Below are 14469 nucleotides of genomic sequence, written 5' to 3'. Positions count from 1 at the left end.
ACACACACACACACACACACACGCAGGCAAACACACACACACGCACACACACGTACACAAACACACACACCGAGCCCAACATAGGTAAGCCTTTATTCCCTCCAAGATATTTCCTTTCCATATCACAATGCAGTTGTGTCAGAATGATAATGAGAGACCTGTTCCATGTACAGTTCTCTTTCCAAGGTCTTATCATTCTCCCTTTAGGCAGCTTAATTTATAGAGATCTGAGCTTAGAGCTTGGTGTAGGCTAGGGCAATCCTCACATTGTTTTGGATGTGTTGAGAGCAGAATTCTTATTCTTCGAAGAATGAAGCAGCGGCTGGTTATTGCCAGATAGTTAAATCTCTGTCCATTTATGTATTTCCCCTTTTCATTAATCTTTGATTGGATCTCGTAGAACACATTTAGTCTTCATCCCAACAGACACCCTATTCCCTATATACATGTAGTGCACTACTTTTGACAAGGGCCCATAGGGCTCTGGCAGGTAGCCAACGCTCTTAACCGCTAGGCTACCCGCCGCCATAAAAGAAGCTAATCAAGCTGCGAGAGGTATATGACGACTTCTCAGTCAAAGAGATGGGCTGTGTCCCAAATTGCACCCTATTCCTTATATAGTGCACAACTTGTGACTTTTGAATAGGGCACTATGTAGAGAAGATGGTCCTATTTGAGATGCAGCCATGAAGATTCTAGGAGCCCCTCAACAAAGAGGGTGTAGCTAGCTGCCAGAAGCTCCACTCTCACTCTGCCCTTGAGGGGCTTACAGGGAAGTTGAACCTTTAATAATGCAGTCTAGTACCTATTCCTTTACCCTGCCTCTGACTACAGCCTCTCAGGACAGTGCTCAGACAGGGGTCAGCGTTGATCACCTCTACAACACCTCACTGACTACTAATCACATTAGGTGTCAATCCCGCCATACGCTGGGTATGCAAATACAGTCATTTTAGCCTCATCGCGGGGAGTCTAGGAATATAAAACCTGAAAGAGTGGTCAAGAGATCACCACCTAGACTTGGGATAGAGCTGTCATTCAAAATATTAATCATATGTTTCGTAAATCTACAGTTTAAGCAGGTCCGTCTTTTTCTTTCTACGACGTTACAGTTTTCTTAGGCGAACAATAAGACGTGCTTAATTTGAATGGGATGTCTAGTAAGGATTTTTAATATTCTTTCTTTGATGTTTGTGTTTTTTATAGGTGCTATAGACCAGACAGACTTACAAAGGGTAATGCGCTGATTCAGAGAAGGAGTCCAGCCCGAGAGAGCAAGAAGGACAGAGAACTGGAGATGGGGACATTGTGAGGTGAATGGAGGAGGAAAAGGAGGAATAGAACGAGGAGGAGGACAGGAAGGATGACATGAGTGGACATTTTTTCTGTACCAGCATTCTTACCTCTGATTGGTGTACCACCTGGAGAGGTAATTTGAATGCAAATAAGATTAGAGAGAAGCATTAGTACAAAGATGAGAGAGAGAGAGAGAGAGAGAGAGAGAGAGAGAGAGAGAGAGAGAGAGAGAGAGAGAGAGAAAGAGAGAGAGAGAGAGCGCGAGAGAGAGAGAGCGAGAGATAGAGAGAGAGCGAGAGAGCGAGAGAGCGAGAGAGAGAGAGAGAGCGAGCGAGAGAGAGAGAGCAAAGAAGAGAAGAAACAGCAGAGTGAAGAAGAGCCTGATTATTGCATTCCAGTAGCTATTTCTCCCTCAACATGTTAGAAAAAAATATTTAAACAAAATAAATCACCTTTTTCTGGATATATCACACTGTTATGTGTTCTGTTATGTGGTGTGAGCGTACCAGAGTGGTAACTGACTAAGTAGGTTTTCTGTAACCAGCACCTATTTCATACATAGCTATTCTTCCGAATGCCTATTATCTTTAATACATGTGACTCCTTCTGCTCTGAGCTTGCCTGTTTATACCACACACCTGGAGGCTGTGTGTTTTAGATGTCGGTGTACTATAATCCTGACTGTTAATGTTGTGTTTATCTGGCTTTTTGTTTCCTTACCATGGTTGTTTGTGCTATACACCTGGCTATTTGTGCTACTGAGCTGTCAGTCTGCTATGATCACAAAGCTACTTATTCTCTCCACCTGCTTGTTTGTGTTAACACCTGGTCACCATCAGTCTTGAATGGTCTGACCCTTCGTTCACCCAAAATGAGTCTGTTTCGGACTGCTACCTTAGGCATTCTGATCATCTCTAGAGACTAAGTCTAGACAATCTAACTGATCTGGGGTGTTTAGCTTCCTGTCGTAATGAGGCTAATACAAACACAGTTTACATACAGTATCTGATGCAATACTAAGAAACCTGTGCCCTGAATACAGTAGGCTAAGTTATGATATTGATGCTTATTAGCATACTGATTCATTCTAATATGACTGAACTAGTTATTTCAGTTACAATACATGTTTAACCATGTGTATCGAATAGCCCACGTAAAATACATGTTTCATTCTAATATGACTGAACTAGTTATTTCAGTTACAATACATGTTTAACCATGTGTATCGAACAGCCCATGTAAAATACATGTTTATCAATTATTATATTTTGGTTGCATTCAGTGATTAACATTCCTGTAGTTGTTAGTAAGGGGTCATTTGGGCATATCTAGTCATATGCGACAAACGTTGGAGGAGTCGGTTTGGTTACTATACAGATACACACGATCTGGATAATGAATCAAAACCACTACCCACACATTAAACAGGAGCATAGAGGTGGAGGAGAGGTTGAGAGAAGAGGACGGAAAGCCCCCTAAAAGCTGTGTGTCCCATGTTGATGAGGTCATCAGCAGCTTAAAGAGGACTGGGTCTACGCTGAGACCTGCCAGGACAGACATACAGCCTCCATGTACTGAGCTAAGGTTGGTTTTAGTTCAGTATGGATATCACAGGCTTTGTCCATGGCAGATTTCAGTGCAGCATGTTCTAGGTAAATTGTGAAAAATAATAGTGCTTTATTATGTTTTCACAATGTCCTGGATACAGTAGGCAGGTATTCATTTTCCTATATGTTGGAGAAATACATTGGGATTAATGCACAGAAATAGCTTGCTACCTTGGATTTAAGCAGTCCATGATCTGCCTTCGCAAGGACATAATATTATGACCGTATATATTTAATACATTTTATCATTTTATCATGTCATCATTATCCATATACACATTCATAATAATTAAAGGGTGGCATAATAAACTCAGCTAATTATGTTACTGCTATAGCAGGCTTCAGTGGAGAGAATCACCAATCACCTAGGATGCGTCACAAATGGCACTCTATTCCCTCTACAGTGCACTACTTTGACCAGAGACCATAGGTCTTTGGTCAATAGCAGTGCACTTTAATGGGAACAGGGTGTCATTTGGTACACAAACCTGGTGAGTCAGGAGGACGCAGGAGAGTTTGAGTGACTGCTCCACACACAGAGCCGTGGCCTGCTACTCCAGGAGTATTTCCAGGAAAGGAAAGAGGTTTAGCCAGGTCTAGAGACACTAATCCTCCTCTTCTTCCACTACTACTCCTCTCCCACCCCTCTCCTATCAGATCCTCAGGCCAGCAGAGGAGGAGTGTCTGTTTGCTTATCGTGTGGCCTGCCTTGTTAACAGTGTTGATCGATGTCTGGGGCCAGACTGCCTAGTTGGACAAGCCTATCGGTAATTACCAGGAGACATGTTTAAGTCTGTGTCCCAAATAGCACTCTATTCCCAACATAGTGTACCACTTTTGACCAGAGCCATATGGGCCCTGGTAAAAAGTAGTGCACTATATAGGGAATAGGGTAATGCTAAGTGATTAAGCAAAATGTCTGATAGTTTTCAAACAACTAATTGACTGATGTCGGTTCAATTATTTGAATTCCATTTCGTTCTGTTTTTTTCTGTGAGCTCAATGCTCACATTGCACAGTTTCTCTAGAGATAAATCAGATCAAGCCCGAATTGTGCGATGTCGTAGGGTGTTGTAGTGTCCAACAGGCCAATATTCTACATAGTTAAGTGCAGAACATTTGGTAATTAACTACAATGACCATAATTGATTGCATGCCTACTTGTCCGGTCTGTGTGTTTCTTTTACGCCTGCTACGTTAGGTTAGTGTGGGGCAGACACAGAGAGAGAAGTGACAGAAGAATTTGCGATCGAGAGGGATAGAGAGCAGTTGCTTCCTGATGTATCACTACCTGAAAATACATGATCTAAGTGATTGATTGTTGGTATTCAGCAGCCATAAAAGTATGCCTTATTTACTTTGAAGATCTACTAAAATAGTTATTTTGTCAGACAGCATAAGCAGCAGCTCTATAGAGATTAGATGATTTAGAATGAAATAATAAAGTCATCAAATTAAACAAATGTAATTTACACAACTGAAATATTGTATTTTTATAAATAGTTAATAAGTGATAAGCAGTAATGGGCAGTCATTACTATCATTGGACTTTATTAATAGTTTTATTCTGTGTTGTTACAGCATTCAACCCACAAAATGCATAGTGCATTTAATGTTGAAAACCAAACTGACCTCAAAAAGCACCAATTGCACTAGAATAGGGTGCTATTTGGGACTCAGTCTTAGTAGAGGGTTGATAGAGCACTGAGCTCCTTTAGGACTCACTCTTAGTAGATGGGGGATAGAGCTCTGAGCTCCATTTGGGACTCAGCCTAAGTAGAGGGGGGATAGAGCTCTGAGCTCCATTTATGACTCACTCTTAGTAGATGGGGGATAGAGCTCTGAGCTCCATTTGGGACTCAGCCTAAGTAGAGGGGGGATAGAGCTCTGAGCTCCATTTAGGACTCACTCTTAGTAGATGGGGGATAGAGCTCTGAGCTCCATTTGGGACTCAGCCTAAGTAGATGGGGATAGAGCTCTGAGCTCCATTTAGGACTCACTCTTAGTAGATGGGGATAGAGCTCTGAGCTCCATTTAGGACTCACTCTTAGTAGATGGGGATAGAGCTCTGAGCTCCATTTAGGACTCACTCTTAGTAGATGGGGATAGAGCTCTGAGCTCCATTTAGGACTCACTCTTAGTAGATGGGGATAGAGCTCTGAGCTCCATTTAGGACTCAGCCTTAGTAGATGGGGGATAGAGCTCTGAGCTCCATTTGATACAAAGGACACAGACTGTCTTTCATTTGCCAGTAGTGCAAAGGTCTCAAATTGAAATATGGAGCTATTAGCATTCCTTGATGGATAAAAGGTCCTGTAATAGGGATACTAATTTATGAGCAAATGTAATCTCACTAGCGCATAATGAATTGTATTGGAACAAATAAATTGCTTGAATGTCAAGTTGATGGCATGGCACTAGTGCAGCTGTATTTTACTTGGCTCCTCTGACAGACAATTAACAATCAGGCAGCACTTAAAAAACTAAGAGAAAAAATTGATATGCCCATCTGTGGTTGACTGCAGTGGGACTATGGATGTTCCCCAAATAGGACCCTATCCCTATATAGTGGGGAATAGGGCTCTGGTCAAACTCTGTGCAGTATAAAAGGAATAGGGTGCCATTTGGGAGTCACCCTATGTGTGACGAGAAAGGCAAGCCAGCGGTATGAACCAAATTGAACCAAATTGCAGCGCTGTCATGTTAATAATGCATGGTGGGAGGATCTGTCCTTACCGGAGGCCCTGCAGCTGAGGCAGCCCTGGGAAAATCCTTCAGCTTCCACAGGCTTCAAAGCTACATATATACTGTGTCCCAAATTGCATCCTATTTCCTTTATAGTGCACTACTTTTGACCAGAGCCCTATAATGTACTATACGGAATAGGGTGTAATTTGCAACACATCCCAGAGATATCCTACAGCCTGTCCTCTCTCCGTGTCTGTGTCTCTGTTCAAAGGGGAAGCCTCTAGGTAGGAAGAAACACTGGAATTATGCCTCTGTTCCTACATTATATTCTATGCTGCCAGGGGTTCAAGAGTTGAAGCCTAGATGGAATGCTTTTGGAGGTTGCACTGGGGCTAAGGGTTTAGGGAGTAGGGACCCAGACTTTTCATAAACTGTTTTGCCTATATGGGAGGCCTATAGCACATTGGTATGCAAGTTCACGGCTTGACAGCCACATTATTGGCTAAAGGTACTGTAGTAAAGGATGGAATAACTGTTGGCCCTGAAATGTTTTCCCTCAAAAGTGATTGTAGAAAGGGAATAGGCCAATCACTGCAGGTATGCTGTGCACAGCTGGACAGCATTGTTGTGGCTCCTTTCACTAAATAAGCTTTTACTATAGGCGATAGAGGATGGACAAATGGTTTGCTCTGAGCAGTTGTCATTGGTGCTTGGATCCAGGCCACCTTTCTGAGTTATTCTGAGTCTGCTAGTTGGTTATAATGTTAAGATGAATGGCTGCCTGTACCTGCTGTTTTAGGCACCATAGGCACAGACCACAGCAGTATTCCCTCTGAGGAGCCACTGAGGTAATTACGGAGCTTTATTCAGTAAAATGTAATAGAAAACACTTATTCACATCTTTAAAGCTGGAATCCTTAATGGTGAAACTGCCACATCCATTTGTGATATTACAACAACAAAGAAGTTACTGCAAACAACGAACACTGTTTATTCCCATTGGACATCATTGCACGCACGATATAATAGTAGAATATGTACTTTTTACCACAGTATGTGTGGACCGTGCGGAGACTCTGTACCTGAGCGGAGCTGTTTGATTCGCCCGTTGCTGCTGTTGATATCTACAGGGAGGAAGTCTTTGAACCAGGAGATCTCTGGGTCGGGGTTGCCGCTGGCAGCACACAGCATGGTGGCAGTCCTGGTCTTCTCAACCACCTTCAGCTGGGGGCCCATGTCTATGGTGGGGAACCCATGAGGGATCTGGTCCTCTGGAAAGACAGAGAAAGAGTTGTGATGAGTATATATGATATAAAATGATGTACAATCTTAATTTGATGACCCTGTTGTTGCAGGAAATGAATACTTGTAGTGTATCCGTGGTTTCAAAAAGCTTCTAAAGTTTGTAATTTCCACTTTAGAATTTCAGATTTGATTTGCCCTAACAAATAATGTATCAACCTCTACAAAAATCCACAGTTCCTGTTGCTGCAGGATTACTTTCCTGCTGTGAGAAACTGGTCAAATTAAGATACTACACCTGTATTCTACAATGCTATCGTATAAAAAGGTTGAGAAATACTGAGCTAAGGCACCAGTCATCCATTGAATGCATTCAAACACACACACACACACACACACACACACACACACACACACACACACACACACACACACACACACACACACACACACACACACACACACACACACCCTGTGACTCCTTCCATCACATCTTGAGATATGAGACCACCCCGGCAGTCAGGGTCTGTGCTCTCCTCGGTGATTGGCCTGTGCATCCCACAACCTTGAGCTGTGGTGAGGTGGTCGCCTTTAAAACGCTGTGAAATCCATCCCTAATGTAAATATCGCTAGGCCAAGGCGGGACTAATCCACCTACGGAGTTTCTCGTCATGGATCTGTGGAGAGTGTGAGACGCAATATCACTCAGGCCGAATTGCATTCAGATAGAGAGAGGGTCCTGCCTGCCCTTCTCCGATTATCTGGATGGGTAAGTGTGGTCAAATGCCAGACTTCCAAATTACGGATGAAAATGTAATCAAATCAATGCCTGAAATCCCATTCCATGCTTCCCTTCTTTTCCATCGTGTGTGGCAAGGGGAAAGATACCCCATCTCCAGGTGCTCTAGAAAAGGAAAGCTAGGAAACACATTGGAAGGACCTTGAAAACTAGTGAAGACAGGACCAGGATCTGTACCAGGCTTGATGTTTGTATTTAAACCTGTTTGATTTGCCTGTTGCTGCTGTTTAAATAAAAACTTTACTTGTTCAGAAACAGTATTGTCAATTGAATCCTGTCCCTTTGCCAAGTCTGGTTCTCTGTGTCACAGGTACAGTAATTAACAGTCTTCAATGGGACAAGCTAGAGTACACTAGAGTACAACACTTGCTGGATCAATGACACTGCAAAAGACATCTGTGACCGTGACAGACAGCAGCCAAGCCTGTATTGATGAGTGAGGTGATGGGACAACACTACTGTGTCCCAAATTGCACCCTATTCCCTATATAGTGCAGTATAGGCCCTGGTCAAAAGTAGTGCACTATAAAGGGAAAATGGTACCACTAAGGACGCAAGCCACTACCTGTGTTAGCCTTGTCTGACAACATGAGCGATGGCGACACTTGTGATTCTGTCAATGACAGATACTACAGAGGAGAAAGACACCCTTACAGAAAAACCACATGAATTTCATATTTAAACACGTGAAGCTAACGTGATAACGTGACAGCATGTAAAGCAACATATGATAACATGAAACTAAACATGAAAACATGATTACACGTGAAGTGTTCCAGTGTTTCTTCTGCACGGGCAACAGCAGGGAGTGTAGAAGTGTCATTTATTTTTTATTTTAGTGATTTTTTTAATTAAAAAATAATAATAATTCTCGCAAATATATATATATACAGTGAGGGAAAAAAGTATTTGATCCCCTGCTGATTTTGTACTTTTGCCCACTGACAAAGACATGATCAGTCTATAATTTTTATGGTAGGTTTATTTGAACAGTGAGAGACAGAATAACAACAAAAAATCCAGATAAACGCATGTCAAAAATGTTATAAATTGATTAGCATTTTAATGAGGGAAATAAGTATTTGACCCCTCTGCAAAACATGACTTAGTACTTGGTGGCAAAACCCTTGTTGGCAGACATTTCTTGTAGTTGGCCACCAGGTTTGCACACATCTCAGGAGGGATTTTGTTTCACTCCTCTTTGCAGATCTTCTCCAAGTCATTAAGGTTTCGAGGCTGACGTTTGGCAACTCGAACCTTCAGCTCCCTCCACAGATTTTCTATGGGATTAAGGTCTGGAGACTGGCTAGGCCACTCCAGGACCTTAATGTGCTTAATCTTGAGCCAATCCTTTGTTGCCTTGGCCGTGTGTTTTGGGTCATTGTCATGCTGGAATACCCATCAATGACACATTTTCAATGCCCTGGCTGAGGGAAGGAGGTTCTCACCCAAGATTTGACGGTACATTGCCCTGTCCATCGTCCCTTTGATGCGGTGAAGTTGTCCTGTCCCCTTAGCAGAAAAACACCCCCAAAGCATAATGTTTCCACCTCCATGTTTGACGGTGGGGATAGTGTTCTTGGGGTCATAGGCAGCATTCCTCCTCCTCCAAACACGGCGAGTTGAGTTGATGCCAAAGAGCTCAATTTTGGTCTCATCTGACCACAACACGTTCACCCAGTTCTCCTCTGAATCATTCAGATGTTCATTGGCAAACTTCAGACGGGCCTGTATATGTGCTTTCTTGAGCAGGGGGACCTTGCGGCCACTGCAGGATTACAGTCCTTCACGGCGTAGTGTGTTACCAATTGTTTTCTTGGTGACTATGGTCCCAGCTGCCTTGAGATCATTGACAAGATCCTCCCGTGTAGTTCTGGGCTGATTCCTCACCGTTCTCATGATCATTGCAACTCCACAAGGTGAGATCTTGCATGGAGCCCCAGGCCGTGGGAGATTGACAGTTATTTTGTGTTTCTTCCATTTGCGAATAATCGCACCAACTGTTGTCACCTTCTCACCAAGCTGCTTGGCGATGGTCTTGTAGCCCAATCCAGCCTTGTGTAGGTCTACAATCTTGTCCCTGACATCCTTGGAGAGCTCTTTGGTCTTGGCCATGGTGTAGAGTTTGGAATCTGATGGATTGATTGCTTTTATGGACAGGTGTCTTTTATACAGGTAACAAACTGAGATTAGGAGCACACTCTGTATAAAAGACACCTGGGAGCCAGAAATCTTTCTGATTGAGAGGGGGTCAAATACTTATTTCCCTCATTAAAATGCAAATCAATTTATAACATTTTTGACATGCGTTTTTCTGGATTTTTATGTTGTTATTCTGTCTCTCACTGTTCAAATAAACCTACCATTAAAATGATAGACTGATCATGTCTTTGTCAGTGGACAAACGTACAAAATCAGCAGGGGATCAAATACTTTTTTCCCTCAATGTGTGTGTATATATATATATATATATATATACACATACTGTACATACACATACAGTGGCTTGTGAAAGTATTCACCCCCCTTGGAATTTTTCCTATTTTGTTGCCTTACAACCTGGAATTAAAATGGATTTTGTGTCTACTTTGTAGAGCCACCTTTTGCAGCAATTAAGCCTGGCACATCTAGCTACTGGGATTTTTGCCCATTCTTCAAGGCAAAACTGCTCCAGCTCCTTCAAGTTCGATGGGTTCCGCTGGTGTACAGCAATCTTTAAGTCATACCACAGATTCTCAATTGGATTGAGGTCTGGGCTTTGACTAGGCCATTCCAAGACATTGAAATGTTTCCCCTTAAACCACTCGAGTGTTGCTTTAGCAGTATGCTTAGGGTCATTGTCATGCTGGAAGGTGAACCTCCATCCCCGTCTCAAATCTCTGGAAGACTGAAACAGGTTTCCCTCAAGAATATCCCTGTATTTAGTGCATCCATCATTCCTTCAATTCTGACCAGTATCCTAGTCCCTGCCGATGAAAAACATCCCCACAACATGATGCTGCCACCACCATGCTTCACCGTGGGGATGGTGTTCTCGGGATGATGAGAGGTGTTGGGTTTGCACCAGACATAGCGTTTTACTTGATGGCCAAAAAGCTCAATTTTAGTCTCATCTCACCAGAGTACCTTCATCCATATGTCTGTTTGCTAATTCTTTTCTTTAAGCAATGGCTTTTTTCTGGCCTCTCTTCCGTAAAGCCCAGCTCTGTGGAGTGTACGGCTTAATGTGGTCCTATGGAGCTTTGCAGCTCCTTCAGGGTTATCTTTGGTCTCTTTGTTGCCTCTCTGATTAATGCCCTCCTTGCCTGGTCCTTGAGTTTTGGTGGGCGGCTCTCTCTTGGCAGGTTTGTTGTGGTGCCATATTTTTTCAATTTTTTAATAATGGATTTAATGGTGCTCCGTGGGATGTTCAAAGATTCTGATATTTTTTTATAACCCAAGCCTGATCTGTACTTCTCCACAACTTTGTCCCTGACCTGTTTGGAGAGCTCCTTGGTCTTCATGGTGCCACTTGCTTGGTGGTGCCCCTTGCTTAGTGGTGTTGCAGACTCTGGGGCCTTTCAGAACAGGTGTATAATCAAATCAAATCAAATTTTATTGGCCACATGCACCGAATACAACAGGTGCAGACATTACAGTGAAATGCTTACTTACAGCCCTTAACCAACAGTGCATTTATTTTTAATAAAAACGTAAAATAAAACAACAACAAAATAGTGTTGAGAAAAAAAGAGTAGAAGTAAAATAAAATAACAGTAGGGAGGCTATATATACAGGGGGGTACCGGTGCAGAGTCAATGTGCGGGGACACCGGCTAGTTGAGGTAGTTGAAGTAATATGTACATATGGGTAGAGTTAAAGTGACTATGCATAAATAATTAACAGAGTAGCAGCAGCGTAAAAAGATGGGGTGGGGGTGGGGATGGGGGTGGCGGGGCAGTACAAATAGTCCGGGTTACCATGATTAGCTGTTCAGGAGTCTTATGGCTTGGGGGTAGAAGCTGTTGAGAAGTCTTTTGGACCTAGACTTGGCACTCTGGTACCGCTTGCCGTGCGGTAGCAGAGAGAACAGTCTATGACTAGGGTGGCTGGAGTCTTTGACAATTTTGAGGGCCTTCCTCTGACACCGCCTGGTATGGGCCTCCCGAGTGGTGCAGTGGTCTAAGGCACTGCATCACAGTGCTAGCTGTGTCACTAGAGATCCTGGTTCGAGTCCAGGCTCTGTCGTAGCCGGCTGCGACCGGGAGACCCATGGGGCGGCGCACAATTGGCCCAGTGTCGTCCAGGGTAAGGGAGGGAATGGCCGGCAGGGATGTAGCTCAGTTGGTAGAGCATGGCGTTTGCAATGCCAGGGTTGCGGGTTCGATTCCCACGGGGGGCCAGTATGAAAAATTAAAAAAACTCACTCACTTACTGTAAGTCGCTCTGGATAAGAGCGTCTGCTAAATGACTAAAATGTAAATGTATAGAGGTCCTGGATGGCAGGAAGCTTGGCCCCAGTGATGTACTGGGCCGTACGCACTACCCTCTGTAGTGCCTTGCGGTCGGAGGCCAAGCAGTTGCCATACCAGGCGGTGATGCAACCAGTCAGGATGCTCTCGATGGTGCAGCTGTAGAATTTTTTTAGGATCTGAGGACCCATGCCAAATATTTTCAGTCTCCTGAGGGGGAATAGGCTTTGTCGTGCCCTCTTCACAACTGTCTTGGTGTGTTTGGACCATGATAGTTCGTTGGTGATGTGGACACCAAGGAACTTGAAGCTCTCAACCTGTTCCACTACAGCCCCGTCGATGAGAATGGGGGCGTGCTCAGTCCTCTTTTTTTTTCCTGTAGTCCACAATCATCTCCTTTGTCTTGGTCACGTTGAGGGAGAGGTTGTTAACCTGGCACCACACGGCCAGTTCTCTGACCTCCTCTCTATAGGCTGTCTCATCATTGTCTGTGATCAGGCCTACCACTGTTGTGTTGTCGGCAAACTTAATGATGGTGTTGGAGTCGTGCCTGGCCACGCAGTCATGGGTGAACAGGGAGTACAGGAGGGGACTGAGCACGCACCCCTGAGGGGCCCCCGTGTTGAGGATCAGTGTGGCAGATGTGTTGTTACCTAGCCTTACCATCTGGGGGCGGCCCGTCAGGAAGTCCAGGATCCAGTTGCAGAGGGAGGTGTTTAGTCCCAGGATCCTTAGCTTAGTGATGAGCTTTGAGGGCACTATGGTGTTGAATGCTGAGCTGTAGTCAATGAACAGCATTCTCACGTAGGTGCGCCTCTTGTCCAGGTGGGAAAGGGCAGTGTGGAGTGCAATAGAGATTGCATCATCTGTGGATCTGTTGGTGCGGTATGGAAATTGGAGTGGGTCTAGGGTTTCTGGGATAATGGTGTTGATGTGAGCCATGACCAGCCTTTCAAAGCACTTCATGGCTACAGACGTCAGTGCTACGGGTCGGTAGTCATTTAGGCAGGTTATCTTAGTGTCCTATACTGAGATCATGTGACAGATCATGTGACACTTAGATTGCACACAGGTGGACTTTATTTAACTCATTATGTGACTTCTGAAGGTAATTGGTTGTACCAGATCTTATTTAGGGGCTTCATAGCAAAGGGGGTGAATACATATGCACGCACCACTTTTCTGATATTAATTATTTATTTATTTTTTGACTTTTTTTATTTCACTTCACCAATTTGGACTATTTTGTGCATGTCCATTACATGAAATCTAAATAAAAATCAATTTAAATTACAGGTTGTCATGCAACACAATAGGAAAAACGCTAAGGGGGATGAATACTTTTGCAAGGCACTGTACATATACACATACATACATATAAATACATATACATACATATATATACATATCCTTTAAAAATATATATATATATTTCCCTTTATTACTTTCCAACCCCACGACCCCTTCCTTTAAAGGTCATTTATTAGGATAAGGGTGTCTATTGGTACAGAAACAGAGTGTGAAAACCTCAAGACTGATCCCAATCATTCTCTCTGGCACCATGAGGAGACAGAGGACGTGTACCAAATGACACCCCATTCCCTGTATAGTGCACTACAAAAGCAGCACACTATAAAGGGAATAGGGTGTCATTTGGGATGCATCCAGACTGTGACGCATACAGTGAAGTGCAGATATGCTTGTGCAGTACTAGTGACATAACCACCATCGAGACAATCTATTCAGGAGTAGATGTTTAATACTGATGATCTATGCATGATTCTGTAAAATCTGCCACCATAATGTGAGAAAAAGTCCAAAAGACGTCCTGTACCTTCTGAAGATAATATGTGCGTCCCAAATGGCATTTTATTCCCTTTATAGTGCACTACTTTTTGACAAGAACTCTATGGGCCTTGGTCAAAAATAGTGCACTATAAAAGGAACCGGGTGGCATTTAGGACCCACACAATGACACAAATGTCTGGCTCCGAGAGAGTTGGAAGAGTACAGAAGAGGACAGTGAGGCACTGGGAAACCCTTTAATTAAGAGCTTAAGTCTTGCTGTGAAGGGGAGGGAGGATCCTGTGGAGACAGAGACAAATGAACCCAGAGGAATCTGAGGAGTGGTTGGCTAGCTGGGCTGTTAGGCAGGTTGGCTGGCTGGCTGGTGGGCTGGATATGGGAAACACTTAGCCTGTCAAAATAACCCAGGGGACTGAAGGAAGGGGTTGACTGGGCGGCTGGCTGGTTGGGCTTGCGGCTTGGGCAGCTGGCTGGCTGGCTGGCAGACTGGCTGACTGGGCTGACTTACTGGGCAGCTGGCAGGCTGGCTGACTGACTGACTGGCTGGCTGATTGTGCCTGGGAAACACCTAGCCTATCAG

At 43.8% G+C, this 14469-nt stretch overlaps 1 protein-coding gene across 4 annotated transcripts in view; it reads right to left on the bottom strand.

Annotated features, from left to right (window-relative positions):
* ptprfa (protein tyrosine phosphatase receptor type Fa) overlaps positions 1 to 14469 on the bottom strand; it is a 209391-nt gene that overhangs the window by 131018 nt on the left and 63904 nt on the right. For all 4 annotated transcript variants that reach the window (XM_084164046.1, XM_084164048.1, XM_084164047.1 and 1 more), the window contains exon 4: positions 6674 to 6862. In XM_084164046.1, the coding sequence (XP_084020172.1) occupies positions 6674 to 6862 (189 nt within the window). The remainder of the gene's footprint in view (positions 1 to 6673; positions 6863 to 14469) is intronic.

This window comes from Coregonus lavaretus, assembly GCF_964263955.1.
Source record: "Coregonus lavaretus genome assembly, chromosome: 6".
Lineage (NCBI taxonomy): Eukaryota > Metazoa > Chordata > Actinopteri > Salmoniformes > Salmonidae > Coregonus > Coregonus lavaretus.
This window is presented reverse-complemented; position numbering and strand designations above follow the sequence as displayed.